This window comes from Oncorhynchus mykiss, chromosome 16 (genome assembly GCF_013265735.2).
Source record: "Oncorhynchus mykiss isolate Arlee chromosome 16, USDA_OmykA_1.1, whole genome shotgun sequence".
Classification (NCBI taxonomy): Eukaryota; Metazoa; Chordata; class Actinopteri; order Salmoniformes; family Salmonidae; genus Oncorhynchus; species Oncorhynchus mykiss.
In genome coordinates, this window is record NC_048580.1 from 47,995,369 (window position 1) to 48,010,094 (window position 14,726).

The following is a 14,726-nucleotide window of genomic DNA, read 5'->3' on the forward strand; positions in this document are numbered from 1 at the left end:
GTAAAGTCCATGGAGAATAAGAACACCTCCTCCCAGCTGCCCACGGCACTGAAGATAGGAGACACGGTCACCACTGATAAATCCACTATAATTGAGAATTTCAATAAGCATTTTTCTACGGCTGGCCATGCTTTCCACCTGGCTACCCCTACCCCGGTCAACAGCACTGCACCCCCCACAGCAACTCGCCCAAGCCTTCCCCATTTCTCCTTCTCCCAAATCCAGTCAGCTGATGTTCTGAAAGAGCTGCAAAATCTGGACCCCTACAAATCAGCCGGGCTAGACAATCTGGACCCTTTCTTTCTAAATGATCTGCCGAAATTGTTGCCACCCCTATTACTAGCCTGTTCAACCTCTCTTTTGTGTCGTCTGAGATTCCCAAAAATTGGAAAGCAGCTGCGGTCATCCCCCTCTTCAAAGGGGGGGACACTCTTGACCCAAACTGCTACAGATCTATATCTATCCTACCCTGTCTTTCTAAGGTCTTCGAAAGCCAAGTCAACAAACAGATTACCGACCATTTCGAATCTCACCATACCCTCTCTCCTATGCAAACTGGTTTCAGAGCTGGTCATGGGTGCACCTCAGCCACGCTCAAGGTCCTAAACGATATCTTAACCGCCATCGATAAGAAACATTACTGTGCAGCCGTATTCATTAATCTGGCCAAGGCTTTCAACTCTGTCAATCAAAACATTCTTATTGGCAGACTCAACAGCCTTGGTTTCTCAAATGATTGCCTCGCCTGGTTCACCAACTACTTCTCTGATAGAGTTCAGTGTGTCAAATGGGAGGATCTGTTATCCGGACCTCTGGCAGTCTATGGGGGTGCCACAGGGTTCAATTCTTGGACCAACTCTCTTCTCTGTATACATCAATGATGTCGCTCTTGCTGCTGGTGAGTCTCTGATCCATCACTACGCAGACGACACCATTCTGTATACTGGCCCTTCTTTGGACACTGTGTTAACAACCCTCCAGGCAAGCTTCAATGCCATACAACTCTCCTTCCGTGGTCTCCAATTGCTCTTAAATACAAGTAAAACTAAATGCATGCTCTTCAACCGATCGCTGTCTGCACCTGCCCACCTGTCCAACATCACTACTCTGGACGGCTCTGACTTAGAATACGTGGACAACTACAAATACCTAGATGTCTGGTTAGACTGTAAACTCTCCTTCCAGACCCACATCAAACATCTCCAATCCAAAGTTAAATCTAGAATTGGCTTCCTATTTTGCAACAAAGCATCCTTCACTCATGCTGCCAAACATACCTTTGTAAAACTGACCATCCTACCAATCCTCGACTTCGGCGATGTAATTTACAAAATAGCCTCCAATACCCTACTCAACAAATTGGATGCAGTCTATCACAGTCTACCACCACTGCGACCTGTACGCTCTCGTTGGCTGGCCCTTGCTTCATACTCGTCGCCAAACCCACTGGCTCCAGGTCATCTACAAGACCCTGCTAGGTAAAGTCCCCCCTTATCTCAGCTCGCTGGTCACCATAGCATCACCCACCTGTAGCACGCTCTCCAGCAGGTATATCTCTCTGGTCACCCCCAAAACCAATTATTTCTTTGGCCGCCTCTCCTTCCAGTTCTCTGCTGCCAATAACTGGAACGAACTACAAAAATCTCTGAAAGTGTTTCCAGTTATCTCCCTCACTAGCTTTAAGCACCAGCTGTCAGAGCAGCTCACAGATTACTGCACCTGTACATAGCCCATCTATAATTTAGCCCAAACAACTACCTCTTTCCATACTGTATTTATTTTATTTATTTTGCTCCTTTGCACCCCATTATTTTTTTTATTTTTACTTTGCACATTTTTCCACTGCAAATCTGCCATTCCAGTGTTTTACTTGCTATATTGTATTTACTTTGCCACCATGGCCTTTTTTTGCCTTTACCTCCCTTATCTCAACTCATTTGCTCACATCGTATATAGACTTGTTTCTACTGTATTATTGACTGTATGTTTGTTTTACTCCATGTGTAACTCTGTGTTGCTGTATGTGTCGAACTGCTTTGCTTTATCTTGGCCAGGTCGCAATTGTAAATGAGAACTTGTTCTCAACTTGCCTACCTGGTTAAATAAAGGTGAAATAAATAAAATTAAAATAAGATAATTGTGTCGGAGTCCTTTTGTGACATGCCGGGAGGTAAATCTGACCTCTCGAAAGAACTGTTACATTTATCTAAACGCCAGACGAGAATGCATCTACATTTCGTCACTCTTAGTGATTATGTCCGTCAAGGTATTATTCAAAAAGAACCATCATTGGGACAGCGCACAGATGATTTCTGTGAGCGCTGGTGTGCCATCCTGAACAAATGCTCTATTGATTTAATGAAATTAATTGTTGACCAGTTGAAAAAGGATTTTATTGAAATGGATAACACGATTAAAGACAAACGCACAGCTCTACAAATAGCTGTTAATGATGATGGCATATTCAATGAACGGATGAAAACTAACCAAGCGCTCCAGAACAAGTTGACTACAGAAATAAAGGAACTTAAAATCAAGAAATTGAACCAAGACAAAAAAGATAAGGCCGAGGATAAAGTCTACTTCTGGAGAAACCCTGACAAGGGAGGTCCTGAGGTCCTTTATTGATCTTAAACCTGGTCCCCCCCTCTCATGACAGACGCAGGAGTGACGACGCTTACTTCGATCCACCCCCGTTTGATCAACGCTCCACAACCAGCGCCTCATCGGCTTCCAGTGGTCGTTTTTTATTCAACGAGAGACTGAAAGGACGGAAGGGCGGAGGTGGCCGCAGGCACGCGCATCGACGAGATGCCGCACCCGACGGGGTAAGAAGAAACAACTATCAGAGGCAGAGGAGACTGTTCACACGGTCCCAGAACCCACGGGACTGAGTGTCTTTAATTTATCAAGCAAGATATTGAGCCCTGCCAATTTCTCTTTGCTTAATAAAGCGTTATCTTTTGTGCCTACAACCCAGTGCAATGATTTTGATGTTAAGGTAGACATGTTTAAGTTTTTTAGAAACATCCGTTTAATGGAATACTTTAGCTCCCCTAATTCTTACACTTCTATTGAACCAGTAGGTTGCTCTCCTGCACATACTCCGACTCCTTTTAGAAGCACGAGTTATTATATACCTCCAGCCAATCGCAATCACTCTATCGAGACATATTGCAGACTTGTGGAAAAAGATGTTGGACTTCTCCTGAAGAACAAACAGGAGTCCAAATTTTTCCATAATTTACCTAAGGATGAAAAACTAGCTTTGCTTGATTTACAATCCGATACGTCAGTCCTTATTCGTCCTGCTGATAAGGGTGGGTCGGTTGTAGTCATGGATAGGGCAGCTTATGTAAATGAGTGTCATAGACAACTGCTTGACAACACCTTTTACAAGAAACTCAGAAGTGACCCTACTTCCCAATTTCAGAATACTATCTTTACTGTCCTAGATGGGTATTTAAGTTCTGGTCAGATAACCAAAAAAGAACATGACTTTTTGGCTATTCAACACCCTAAAATTGCCACTTTCTATACTTTGCCGAAATTACACAAGAATGTTACAAAACCTCCAGGGCACCCTTTTGTAGCGGGCATTGATGCAGTAACGGCCCTCTATCTACTTTTGTTGACTTTTTTATTAGGCCACTCGCAGAACAGCTCCCCTCATTTGTAAAGGATACCAGCAGTATGATCTCTATCATTGAATCTTTTGATCCTCTCCCTGAGATTACCTTGTTAGTTACTTTTGATGTTGAGTCGTTATACACAAATATTACACACGAGGGCGGTATTGAAGCTATGGAACATTTTCTTCTGCAACGTGACCCTATTGAACTACCTTCCAGTGCATGCATTATAACATTGGCTGAAATAGTAGTCACACATAACTATTTCATGTTTCTAAATGATTTATTTATTCAGACGAAGGGTACTGCTATGGGATCTCCCATGGCTCCTAACTATGCTAATTTGTATGTGGGTTACATGGCCGAAAAGTCTATTTTCAATCCTCTCAAAAATGTTTTCTTGCCTAACATCATTATTTGGAAACGGTATATTGATGATATTTTTGTTCTATGGATCATTTGAGATTTACTATGCAATCTGATCTTGTGTGAAGATAATGTTCTATACACTGATCTTTACAGGAAGCCTACTGATCGTAACAGTTTGTTGAGGGCTGATAGTTGTCACCCACTTCCCTTGAAAAATAGTTTGCCCTACAGCCAATTCTGTCGAATCAAAAGAATTTGCAAAAAACAATCAGATTTCGACAGAAATATGGCTGAGACGCAAAGAAAGTTCAAGGAGAGGGGCTACAAGAATGATCAGATTAATATTGCCATTGAGAAAATTCAAAACAAAACGAGACATGACCTTTTTCAAGGTCAGTCTCGCAAAAAGACTCATTCTTGCGTTCTAACTACCCGCTATTCAAAGTGCTCTGAACAAATTAAGGGAATTGTTCACAAACATTGGCACATCCTAAAATCCGATGATAGTCTCCGTAATGTGTTTTCGGACCTTCCCTTGGTCGTATTCTCGCGGGGCAGAAATCTCAGAGACCAATTGTTACACTGATTTACCACCCCAAGATATTCCCGAACAACGTCTATTTGCGCCCCTACTGGATGGAAATTTCAAGTGTAATGGCTGTGCTCAATACAATGGCACTTATAAATGTAGATCCTTCAAACACCCACAAACAGGGAAATCGATCCCAATCAAAGGTGTTATTACGTGCTCCACTAAGGCAGTTATTGATCTTATAACTTGTCCTTGTGGTAAAAATTATGTGGGTAAAACAAAGCGCAAATTAAAAGTATGTATCTCAGAGCATCGTAGCACCATTAGGTGTAAAAACTTTACTTATCCAGTTGCGGCCCACTTCTTGGAGGCAGGCCACTCGATTTCGTCTCTGCGTTATATTGGCATCGAACATGTCACCCTCCCTAGGAGAGGGGGTGACCTTGATCATTTATTGTTAAAATGAGAGGCTGCCTGGATGTTTAATATAAAAACCCTTGCTCCCTTCGGTCTCAACGTAGACTTTGATCTGAAGCCATTCTTGTGATTATTGTGACTTTGCCATTGTAATTGTTTGTAAGCTTGTGTAGTCTAAAATGAATCTATGATCATATGATATCCATTTGTTGTTTGTATGCTGTTCTTTGTATGCCATTTTAATATTTGAGAATTAACCAATGATATTAGGCCACTCTTGGCCATGATTACAGACACCTGTGTCTTTTGACACTATATAAACGAGTCATTCCGCAGTGTTTGTGATTATACCCTGATGAAGACAGCTTGGCTGTCGAAACGTTGGTAATTAAATTTTTGCATCTGAGTTCCTTGAGTGTGCGGCTCTCTTTTATTTTCAAACTTACAAGTTGGATAGCTTTTAGTTAATATACTGGCAAGTTTGATGTATAAGTAGCTAGCTAACATACCAGTACATACTGCTGTAATGATATGCTATGGTACGTAAGGACAGCGTAACTAACAAATTGTTAGCCAACATAACGTGTAAGGTAACTTATTTGAAAAGTAATTACTTTAATACATTGCAGAATTTTTTTTTAAACATTTGTTATAATTAGTTAAAGCAATGAATTTGTATCTGCTATTGTTGGACTTCGGCTGCATATTTTCTTCAAATCTGAAAGCGATGTGAAACCACGTCCGTTTCCTGAAGAATTGCATTATGGTCCCTGAAGTACAGAAACAGTATCCTCTGCATGTATACTTCATATTTTGGCGAATTTAGTACAACATCCGGGAACTTTTGGCTTACTAACTATATCCATACCATGATCAATAAGAATAAATATGATATATATACTAAATTCACGTCACAAATAGTACGGTTAGTCTGGGTAGTATGAGTGTTCGAACACAGCTATAGATAGCTAACTAGCACAGGTGGCAATCTAGCGTGCAGTGTTGGGTAGGTTACTTTCTAAATGTAATCCTTTACTAGTTAGCTGTCAAATTTTCAGCAGTAACGTTTGGATTATTCAAATTCAGTAACACAATCTGATTACTTTCAGTTACTTTTGGATTACTTTCCTGTTAAGTGGTTGCCATGAATTTCATATTAACTTACAAGCAGCTCGATGGCAAGTAAAATTCTGTATTTCATATTACAGTATTGTTCCTGTAATATAAATATGGTATCAAAGCAAGTACTGTGTAATGACAAACAGTAGACCTACAATACTGTATTATACTGTAAAATGTAAATTCTACCGTAATCAGCATGAATTAATGACATTTATTGAGGATTGGTGGAAGCAGGTTGGCTGCTTGGTAAAGTGTTTATAAATTACAGCATATTAATAACTATTTGGTGTTTTTATATCACTTGCACTTATAGAGGCCTCAACAAAGGCTTCCAAACTGGCAGCGACTACAGGGCAAAACAGACCAAAAGGACAGGTCAAAATAATCAAACATTTAAGGGTTAAGACTTTCTGCCACTCCAATCTTTCCTCTAAACATTTGTTATTGATGGGGCACTAAAACCACATAGGAGTTAAATTGGTACAGCATTCTCACTCACAGGTGTAACAAATGTAGCCTCTTACAATGCACACCTCAATATGTTAATGAGACAGAGACAACAATACCATGCACCCACTAGTGGGTACGGTACTGTATTCTGTGGGGTGGAATTACAGCACCATTTGAAATGCAGCATTTTTCCCACAAAGCACAATTTACAGTATGCTACAGTTAAACTTTTCCGATTTTTTATTTATTATTTTACTGTTGATAATACCTACAATTACAGTGTAAATTACTGTTTTCCGTTAGTGAGGCATCAGAAGAACACAAGAAGGATCCAAGAAACACTTGTGCCTTTTTTCAATGCTGAATTGAATGTCATTGTTGTTGCAAACATCCTTTCTTAATTTAAATGTAATCCAATAATTAATCATTTCCTTTTTAAAATTTGTATTCTGTAATCTGATTACAATATTTTTGCTAGCAACGTAAAAAATGTTTTGTAATCAGATTACATGTAATTGATACATTTAGTCAGTTACTCCCCAGCCCTGCTAGCGTGCCAAATAACACCTGCGTGTAACTGGGCGGGAAGTGTAGTTCATCAACTAGAGGCACACACAGTGTATGGATCTGTGCCAAACTGCTACACTATCTTTAATTATTTTAAAGATGATTTCTCGCAGACATGAATGATAAAGGGCATATCAGCATATGTTTCGAAAACCGTTTTAGAAAGCGATTATTATTGACGTTTCTAAACGTTAAAACCCAGGGTCAGAATTGTAGTTTACACTGAGCCATATGTGGGTGACTGTAATGGCTGAAAACCCAAGTGTTTGACAGCTACAGAGTCATTTGCTCACCAAAGTATGTTCAAATGGTTTAAGCTTAGCTATTACTATACTTTACTGTACTATACTAAAATGTTGGATGTAGTGTTTAAATAATGATTTCATTGTGTATGGGGCAGATCTTCTGGTAAATTAAGTTCACTTCTTGGTGACTGGGGGGCAGAATTGAGTAGCTTGGATGAATAAGGTGCCCAGAGTAAACTACCTGCTACTCGGCCATAAAAGCTAGAATATGCATATAATTGGTATATTTGGATAGAAAACACTCTGAAGTTTCTAAAACTCATTGAATGATGTCTGTGAGTATAACATAACTCATATGGCAGGTGAAAACCTGAGAAAAACCCAACCAGGAAGTGGGCAATCTGAGGTTTGTAGTTTTTCTACTCATTGCCATTCCAACATACAGTGTCTGTGGGGTCATTTTGCACTTCCTAAGGCTTCCACTAGATGTCAACAGTCTTTAGAACCTTGTTTGATGCTTCTACTGTGAAGTGGGGGCGAATGAGAGGGGATTGAGCCAGGTGTCTGGCAGATTGCCATGAGATCGTTACGCTCGGTCATGTGAAAGTTAGCTTGCGTCCCATTGCTTTTCTACAGGAGGAATTCTCCAGTTGGAAAATTATTGAAGATTTATGATAAAAACATCCTAAAGATTGATTCTATACTTCGTTTGACATGTTTCTACGACCTGTAATATAACTTTTTGGACTTTTCGTCCGACCTTTCGGCTGGACTTGCACGCTCGTTTGGATTTGTTTACCAAACGTCCTAACAAAAGGAGGTATTTGGACAGAAATGGTGGACTTTATCGCACAAATCAAACATTTATTGTGGAACTGGGATTCCTGGGAGTGCATTCTGATGAAGATCATCAAAGGTAAGTTAATATTTATAATGCTATTTTTGACTAATTTTGACTCCACAACATGGCGGATATCTCTTTGGCTGTTTTGGTCTCTGAGCGCCGTACTCAGATTGTTGCATGGTGTGCTTTTTCCGTAAAGTTGATTTGAAATCTGACACAGCGGTTGCATTAAGGAGAAGTTTATCTAAAGTTCCATGTATAATAGTTGTATCTTGTATCAATGTTTATTATGAGTATTTCTGTAAATTGATGTGGCTCTCTGCAAAATCACCACATGTTTTGGAACTACTGAACATAACATGCCAATGTAAAATGAGATTTTTGGATATAAATATGCACCTTATTGAACAAAACATACATGTTTTGTGTAACATGATGTCCTATGAGTGTCATCTGATGAAGATCATCAAAGGTTAGGGATTCATTTTATCTATATTTCTGCTTTTTGTGACACTCTTTGGCTGGAAAAATGGCTGTGTTTTTCTGTGACTTGGTGGTGACCTAACATAATCATTTGTGGTGCTTTCGCTGTAAAGCCTTTTTAAAATCAGACAGTGTGGCTGGCTTAACGAGAATTTTATCTTTAAAATGGTGTAAAATACTTGTATGCTTGAGGAAGTCTAATTGAGATTTTTGTTGTTTTTAATTTGGTTCCCTGCACTTTCACTAGCTGTTGGCGGGGTGGGATGCTACCGTCCCGAATATCCCAGAGAAGTTCAACATTATTGATACTGTCCCTGGGTGACTGCCTAAAGTGAAGGGAGCACACAGGGTGGCATGCAGCTGTTGTAGCCCCATATCAACTGATACTCTGTTAGGTCAGCTACTGTATATAGTTGGCCTAGCTGACCGGACTGCAGGGAGGGGCCCATGGAGGGGGTGAGGGTCTGTCTTCCAGAACTGGGTTGCCAATGCCATGCCATCATTCAGTGTGGTTTCAGACTTTGCTGGAGTTTAATGCTTTACTGCACTACCCACTGACTAGATGGTTGTATTTCTATATTTACATTTGAGAATATATTGCAGAGAAGGATTGCCCACAGGCACATTAGAGTCATGCTGATCTCTTCTCACACCTGCTTATATACACTCACTGATCAGTTTTAGGTAGCCCATTTTCCTTCGACCTCTCTCATCAACGAGCTGTTTTCGCTCACAGGACTGCCGCTGACTGGATGTTTTTTGTTTGTGGCACCATTCTCGGTAAGCCCTAGACACTGTCGTGCGTCAAAAGCCCTGGAGTGAGGCTATTTTTGAAATACTGGATCTGGTGCGCCTGGCACCGACGATCATACCACACTCAGTCGCTTAGGTCACTCGTTTTGCCCATCCTAACGTTTAATTGAACATTAACGGAATTCCTCGACGCCTGTCTGCCACGGCCACGTGACTCACTGTAGGAGCGATTCATTTTTGTCAACGGGGTGGTGTACCTAATATACTGTGGGTGTATATGGGCTCTGTTCTGCTCAAACACATGCTTGATGCTTTCAAAGGCTGGAATTGATTTGTCTTTTTTGCAACTAACAATACGTCAGCTAGCCTGTCAATGAATGTATATGAACACTGAATTATTTCCTGAATAAGGGCTGGCACCAAGCCTTATACATAAGTTGGATTGTAGACAATCGGGGTGTCTTCTATAAGAGGTTGAATTTGAAATGCTGTAACACCAGCACTTTGTGCAACTTGCTCTTATATTGATTATTCATGTTTTGCTGTAGCAGCTAGCTTATTATTTTGATGTTTTGATCAGCATTCAATTGTCCTTGTTTTCATTACATTAGTCATGATTGTGTCTAGCATTATAATCAACATGACTGTTTACGTTGTTCAGTTAGCCCTGCTCAGTGGTCTGAAATACATTTTTAAAAGACACTTCTCAGTTATGGTAAAAGTTGTGTCAAGGGATTTCCGTGAGTATCATCATACTTGGTCATTTCCTGTCCCCACAGGAAGAAGAAAATAAGGAAGATCCAGAGATGACTGACCCCTGTTGACTTACGGAAGATGAACTCAAGGCCACACTGCTCAAATATGGAGTCAAAGCTGGAGCCATTGTAGGTGAGACTACTAAATACTACACATTAAAGTGGCAATCAGCAGTTGAAACAAAAAATCTAAAAAGCTGCGTGATGGGGCTGGAGAAATGGTTCCACTCTAATTCATAATCCGAGTTATGGATGTAAGGACTGACCATCCATAGTTTTAACCATGTTTTGAGGCTATGCAGTGTTTACATTTCCTTTGTTTACAAACATTGGAGTAAAACAAGCTTATTTTGGGTTCTGATGGGGTACGACAGAACCCAAATATAAGTTACATTCTTCAAGAATCAATGGGTATACATAATTAATTTATAAGTTCAAAAATGGATGTAGCTACTGATAATTGCCCCTTTTAATCTCTGTATTTGATCTGTCTATACTTGCTAATACAACTTATCCATATGCTACTTTGTACAATGTCTTTAGTTTGAAATGGATCTCTGTGTGTGTGACAGATAGACCTGGTGGTGACTATGAGAGGAAGCTACAAAGGCTACTAGAACCTGCCCAGACAGAACGGTGGCACAGGAGATGCAGACCAGTACTCTGATAGTGAAGAATAGTGGGGTATAATCATTAAGATTTGTTACAGACAGATGTGGATTCTGTATGCTAAAATGGATGACAAAACGGTGTCCTCAAACAAGGATGTGTTTACCTCTGATTCTGATGGTCTTCCTTGTTCTGAACCTGAGACTTTCATTAGAGAAAGAATATCAGCATGGTAATGAACAGGTGAGTGGTTCCTACTAGGATCTTATTTTGAGACCATGATCAAAGAATAGTGAACTATGCAGCAATGTCATTCTCCTCCAGTAAGGACATTTTTTTTTGCCTGCATTGCCACCTTGTGACAGTAGTTAGGTATTTCTGTGCCTGGGTTCTAATGCAAACTGTCTCAATGTCTCAGTGGTTCTCAGCTCGGTTACTCCTTACTTTTAACAGATGGAACGGCACTCTCGGAATAACAAGAAAGCTGAATATCATTATCATCAGTGTTTTATGCCATCGTCGAGAATGGTAAATCTGACAACTACTTAGACCACCAGTACCCTTATTTACGAATTATTCACAAATTCAACATTTTAAAATGGGTGATGGAATTATTTCTGGAGTGTAATGCTTTTGTGTAATGGGATAACAATGATGCTACCCTGGTAGGGGGTTTGGAGAGCTCTGGGGCGCTATGAATTCAATCCCAAGAGGAATGCAGGGAATCATGGGAATGTGGCTGTCTTCCTATCGCCTGTTACACCTGGGCATGGAGTTGGGCGGAGCAGAACATCCTCTCTGCTAGGACATACCACAGGATCAGTAACCCTTTTAGAAAAACTCGCTCATTAACTCTTCAAAGGGAATGGGATCTCTGCTCTTCTTGCATTTTGTTTCATCTTGAATCTGCACATTATGCACTCTTCTCACACTCCAAAGATGGTGCATCTTTTGGGTTTTAAGGGACAACTTAAGGGATCAAGCAAGCCGTTGGAGCATATTTTTGGATGTCCTGTGCTGTGGCTCTAAACAACTTAACTTAACCCATGCAGGTGCAGCCTCCATCTATATCTCTTGGTGGCGGTCGTAATGATTCCTTCTATTCCTTTTCTCAGAGCTTCAGCATTACTGAGATGGTAGAGGAGGGAAGTTTGTCAAGATTAGAGAAAAACCAGATCAAAACAATCACATCAACCTAAATATCTAATCCCCACTAAAGTGATGACCAATGAGTGATATTCTGTATTTACGTTTTCCTCTGGAATCACAGATTGAGAGTCAAAGCCCTCTCTCCAGTAGTAGAACACAGAAGCACACTGGGAGTAATATTCTGGGACGTTGGCCAAGGCCCCACCGGGTCAGTAGTAATCACAAACATTTCAGTAATCTTATCTGTAACAAGCTGTTGTTGGTGGTTACTGGGTGGATGTTGTTAGGTTCTAAATAAACAAGAGTAAAAACTCACAGACAACTATGAAAAGCTCAAACCAAGTTTTCACCCAAGGGTGGCAAAGACATATTCACACAAGCACGGGTATTTAAACATTCCCCCTATACTCAGTCTCCTCCTTATACATATGGACAGCCAATACATCTCTGTTGCTAGACAGGACTTTAGTGATTCCTGTTCTTTCTCACTTCATCTGATCTGACCTTGGCCCAAATTCCTCACTCCTCCCCAACTCATGGCTGTCTTGTTGACTTGTACCAGACTGTGGCCTTTCTCATTTCCACAGGATACCTGATGTCTAACAGTAACATGTTCTGACAATGTAAACGTTCTGCATTCCCCTCTCTCCCTCAGTAACATGAAATATCCTTGCTTATATTTCAACTTTAGAATTCAGAACCCATCAGGGTGATTCACTGGGCTGCGGTTAACAGAGTGAGTAGAGGGGATGTGGAATATACTTTTAGTGATTATTTTTCTCACTTCTTGTAGCAGGACATGGCGATGGTGGACTAGTATACCACGGCTAACCGATCACCTTGCGTCACCCCAAAGACCTCCTTTTTCTAACAGCATATCAAGGCACTTACATTAGCATGTTTAGTTGTCTTTCAGATTCATTCCCATCTTTCCACTCTTTCAACAGTTCATACACTAGAGCTACGGTGTATATGCAGGTCTACACGGTATACTTTATTATCCTGTTAATGGTTTTACCATCACTGTGACTTTGATTGGGTTGTTCATGTATATAACCAAGCTAGTGCATTAATCAAAGTGCTCATTCATACCGAAAATAATGTTTTACTAAGAAAAGGTTCACTGTACTTTTACCTCACGACTTTGAACCTAAGGTCTTGCACAATAACCACAAGTGGCTTTATGACTTTCCCCTAACCTTTTATCTCTTTGCCATTCCACCCGGTCTGATTTAAGATGGTGAGGGACACTGGTAGTGTGGATGTTTCTCTTTCCTCTCGTCTGTTTGGGTCAGACAGTCTGATTGGTATCTCTTCTTCAGGAGCCGGTCACAGATGTCCTGATGGAGTTCCTAGAGACCGAATCTATACACACTGGCATTGTGTAAGTCCAGTTTCCATAAAACAACACTACACATACAGAAGCCATGACAATTGGGGAATATAGTCACCATTTGTAAGGTAGCTATCTCTCAGGTTAAATAAGGCTATGTCCCAGAGACTTTATGGTTACTGCTTACTGAGGCTCCCTAGATTCCATATTCTCCCACTATTTGTTTACCTTTTTTATGTGGTAAATTATACTCTTTCTTCCAGTGCCACCTGTCGGAGGCCTATCAAGGGTGCAGCGGGGCGACCAGTCCAGTTTACATACCCAGACCTGCCTGCCAGTCCCATGACTCTACAGAGACAGGCATTGGAGCGCTGCCTGGTGACTCTGTGGGCCCAGATCCTGGTCTTCCTCATCTTGACTTGCCTCCTCGAACTCATCTACTCTGCCATGGAGCACAGCTCGGCCCATCCCTTTGTGGCCTTGCTGGACAACCTCAGTATGGGGACAGCGACTGAGGAACTGTCGCTCCAGGATGACCCTTAGGACTCATCGGTACACCCTCTCTAGGGAGGAGTAACTCCCCTGCTCTAGGTCTGTGTACTGATTCTCCACCCTTCTCCTAAAGGGAGAAATAATTTTATGCATGAATTTAATAATGGATAAAACTTAATACAGCCAATGCTTATACCAATCCTAAACTTTAAAAACCTTGATGAGAAGTAGCGCACACTTGGGGGTTAAGGAAGGATGCTCCACAAATTGGTTTACAGTTGTTGTGAGGAACTTCATTTGGTCACTGTAATTCACCTTTACACTTTGGATGATGTCACTCTTAACCAAGCAAGGTCGCCCTTATAACCTTGTTGGTTGGAAAATGTTCAGATGAAACTACTGTTCAAATATATACAGTGATGGTGGAAATGCAGAAAATAAAGTGATTAGGCTTAATTTAGAGAAATAATACCATTGTGAGATTTGTAACTGAATGGAAGATGTTGTATTTAATTAAAAGTATATATCAAGGAGAACTGAATGGCGTTACGGCTACAATTTACACATTGGTTCAGTTGGGGTTATCAAAGTCCAGTCTGTGTTAGAGTTCATCAAATATGTGATCAGGGACAGTATTCTCTTGTTTTAAAGGTTTTGTAAATGTATTTTTATTCAGTACAGTTTTTGGGCACTGAAATGTCAAACTAATAAGCAATATTAAAAAATATATTTTGTGAATACTCATCACCTTTTCAAACCTATCTGTATTTTTTCCGTTTCTATTTTGGGTGTGAAATAGCTACTTTAAACAAAAAATGTTAGGGAATTCAGTGTTTTTTTTCAAGAGTTGCTTTTGTGTTTGAGTTATTTTGAATAAAGAGATTTGTTTCATTTGGACATGGTCCCAAATGAATAACACATGCTGTATGACATTTTGATTCAAACTGCATGCATGTGCATATTTAGTTGAACAG

The 14,726-nt window shown here is 40.4% G+C and overlaps 1 protein-coding gene across 2 annotated transcripts; it reads left to right on the forward strand.

Moving 5' to 3' along the window:
* Positions 1–10,859: 10,859 nt before the first annotated feature.
* Positions 10,860–14,670, forward strand: LOC110492154 (lamina-associated polypeptide 2, isoforms beta/delta/epsilon/gamma). 2 transcript variants are annotated; one of them, XM_021566208.2, is made up of 4 exons: positions 10,860–11,021; positions 11,232–11,306; positions 13,250–13,311; positions 13,524–14,670. In XM_021566208.2, exons 1-4 carry the CDS (start codon positions 10,896–10,898, stop codon positions 13,801–13,803), a joined length of 543 nt encoding a protein of 180 aa, XP_021421883.2. In that variant the 5' UTR covers positions 10,860–10,895; the 3' UTR covers positions 13,804–14,670. The 2 variants fall into 2 exon arrangements, with proteins under 2 accessions (XP_021421883.2, XP_021421884.2); XM_021566209.2 differs by lacking the exon at positions 11,232–11,306.
* Positions 14,671–14,726: the final 56 nt, after the last annotated feature.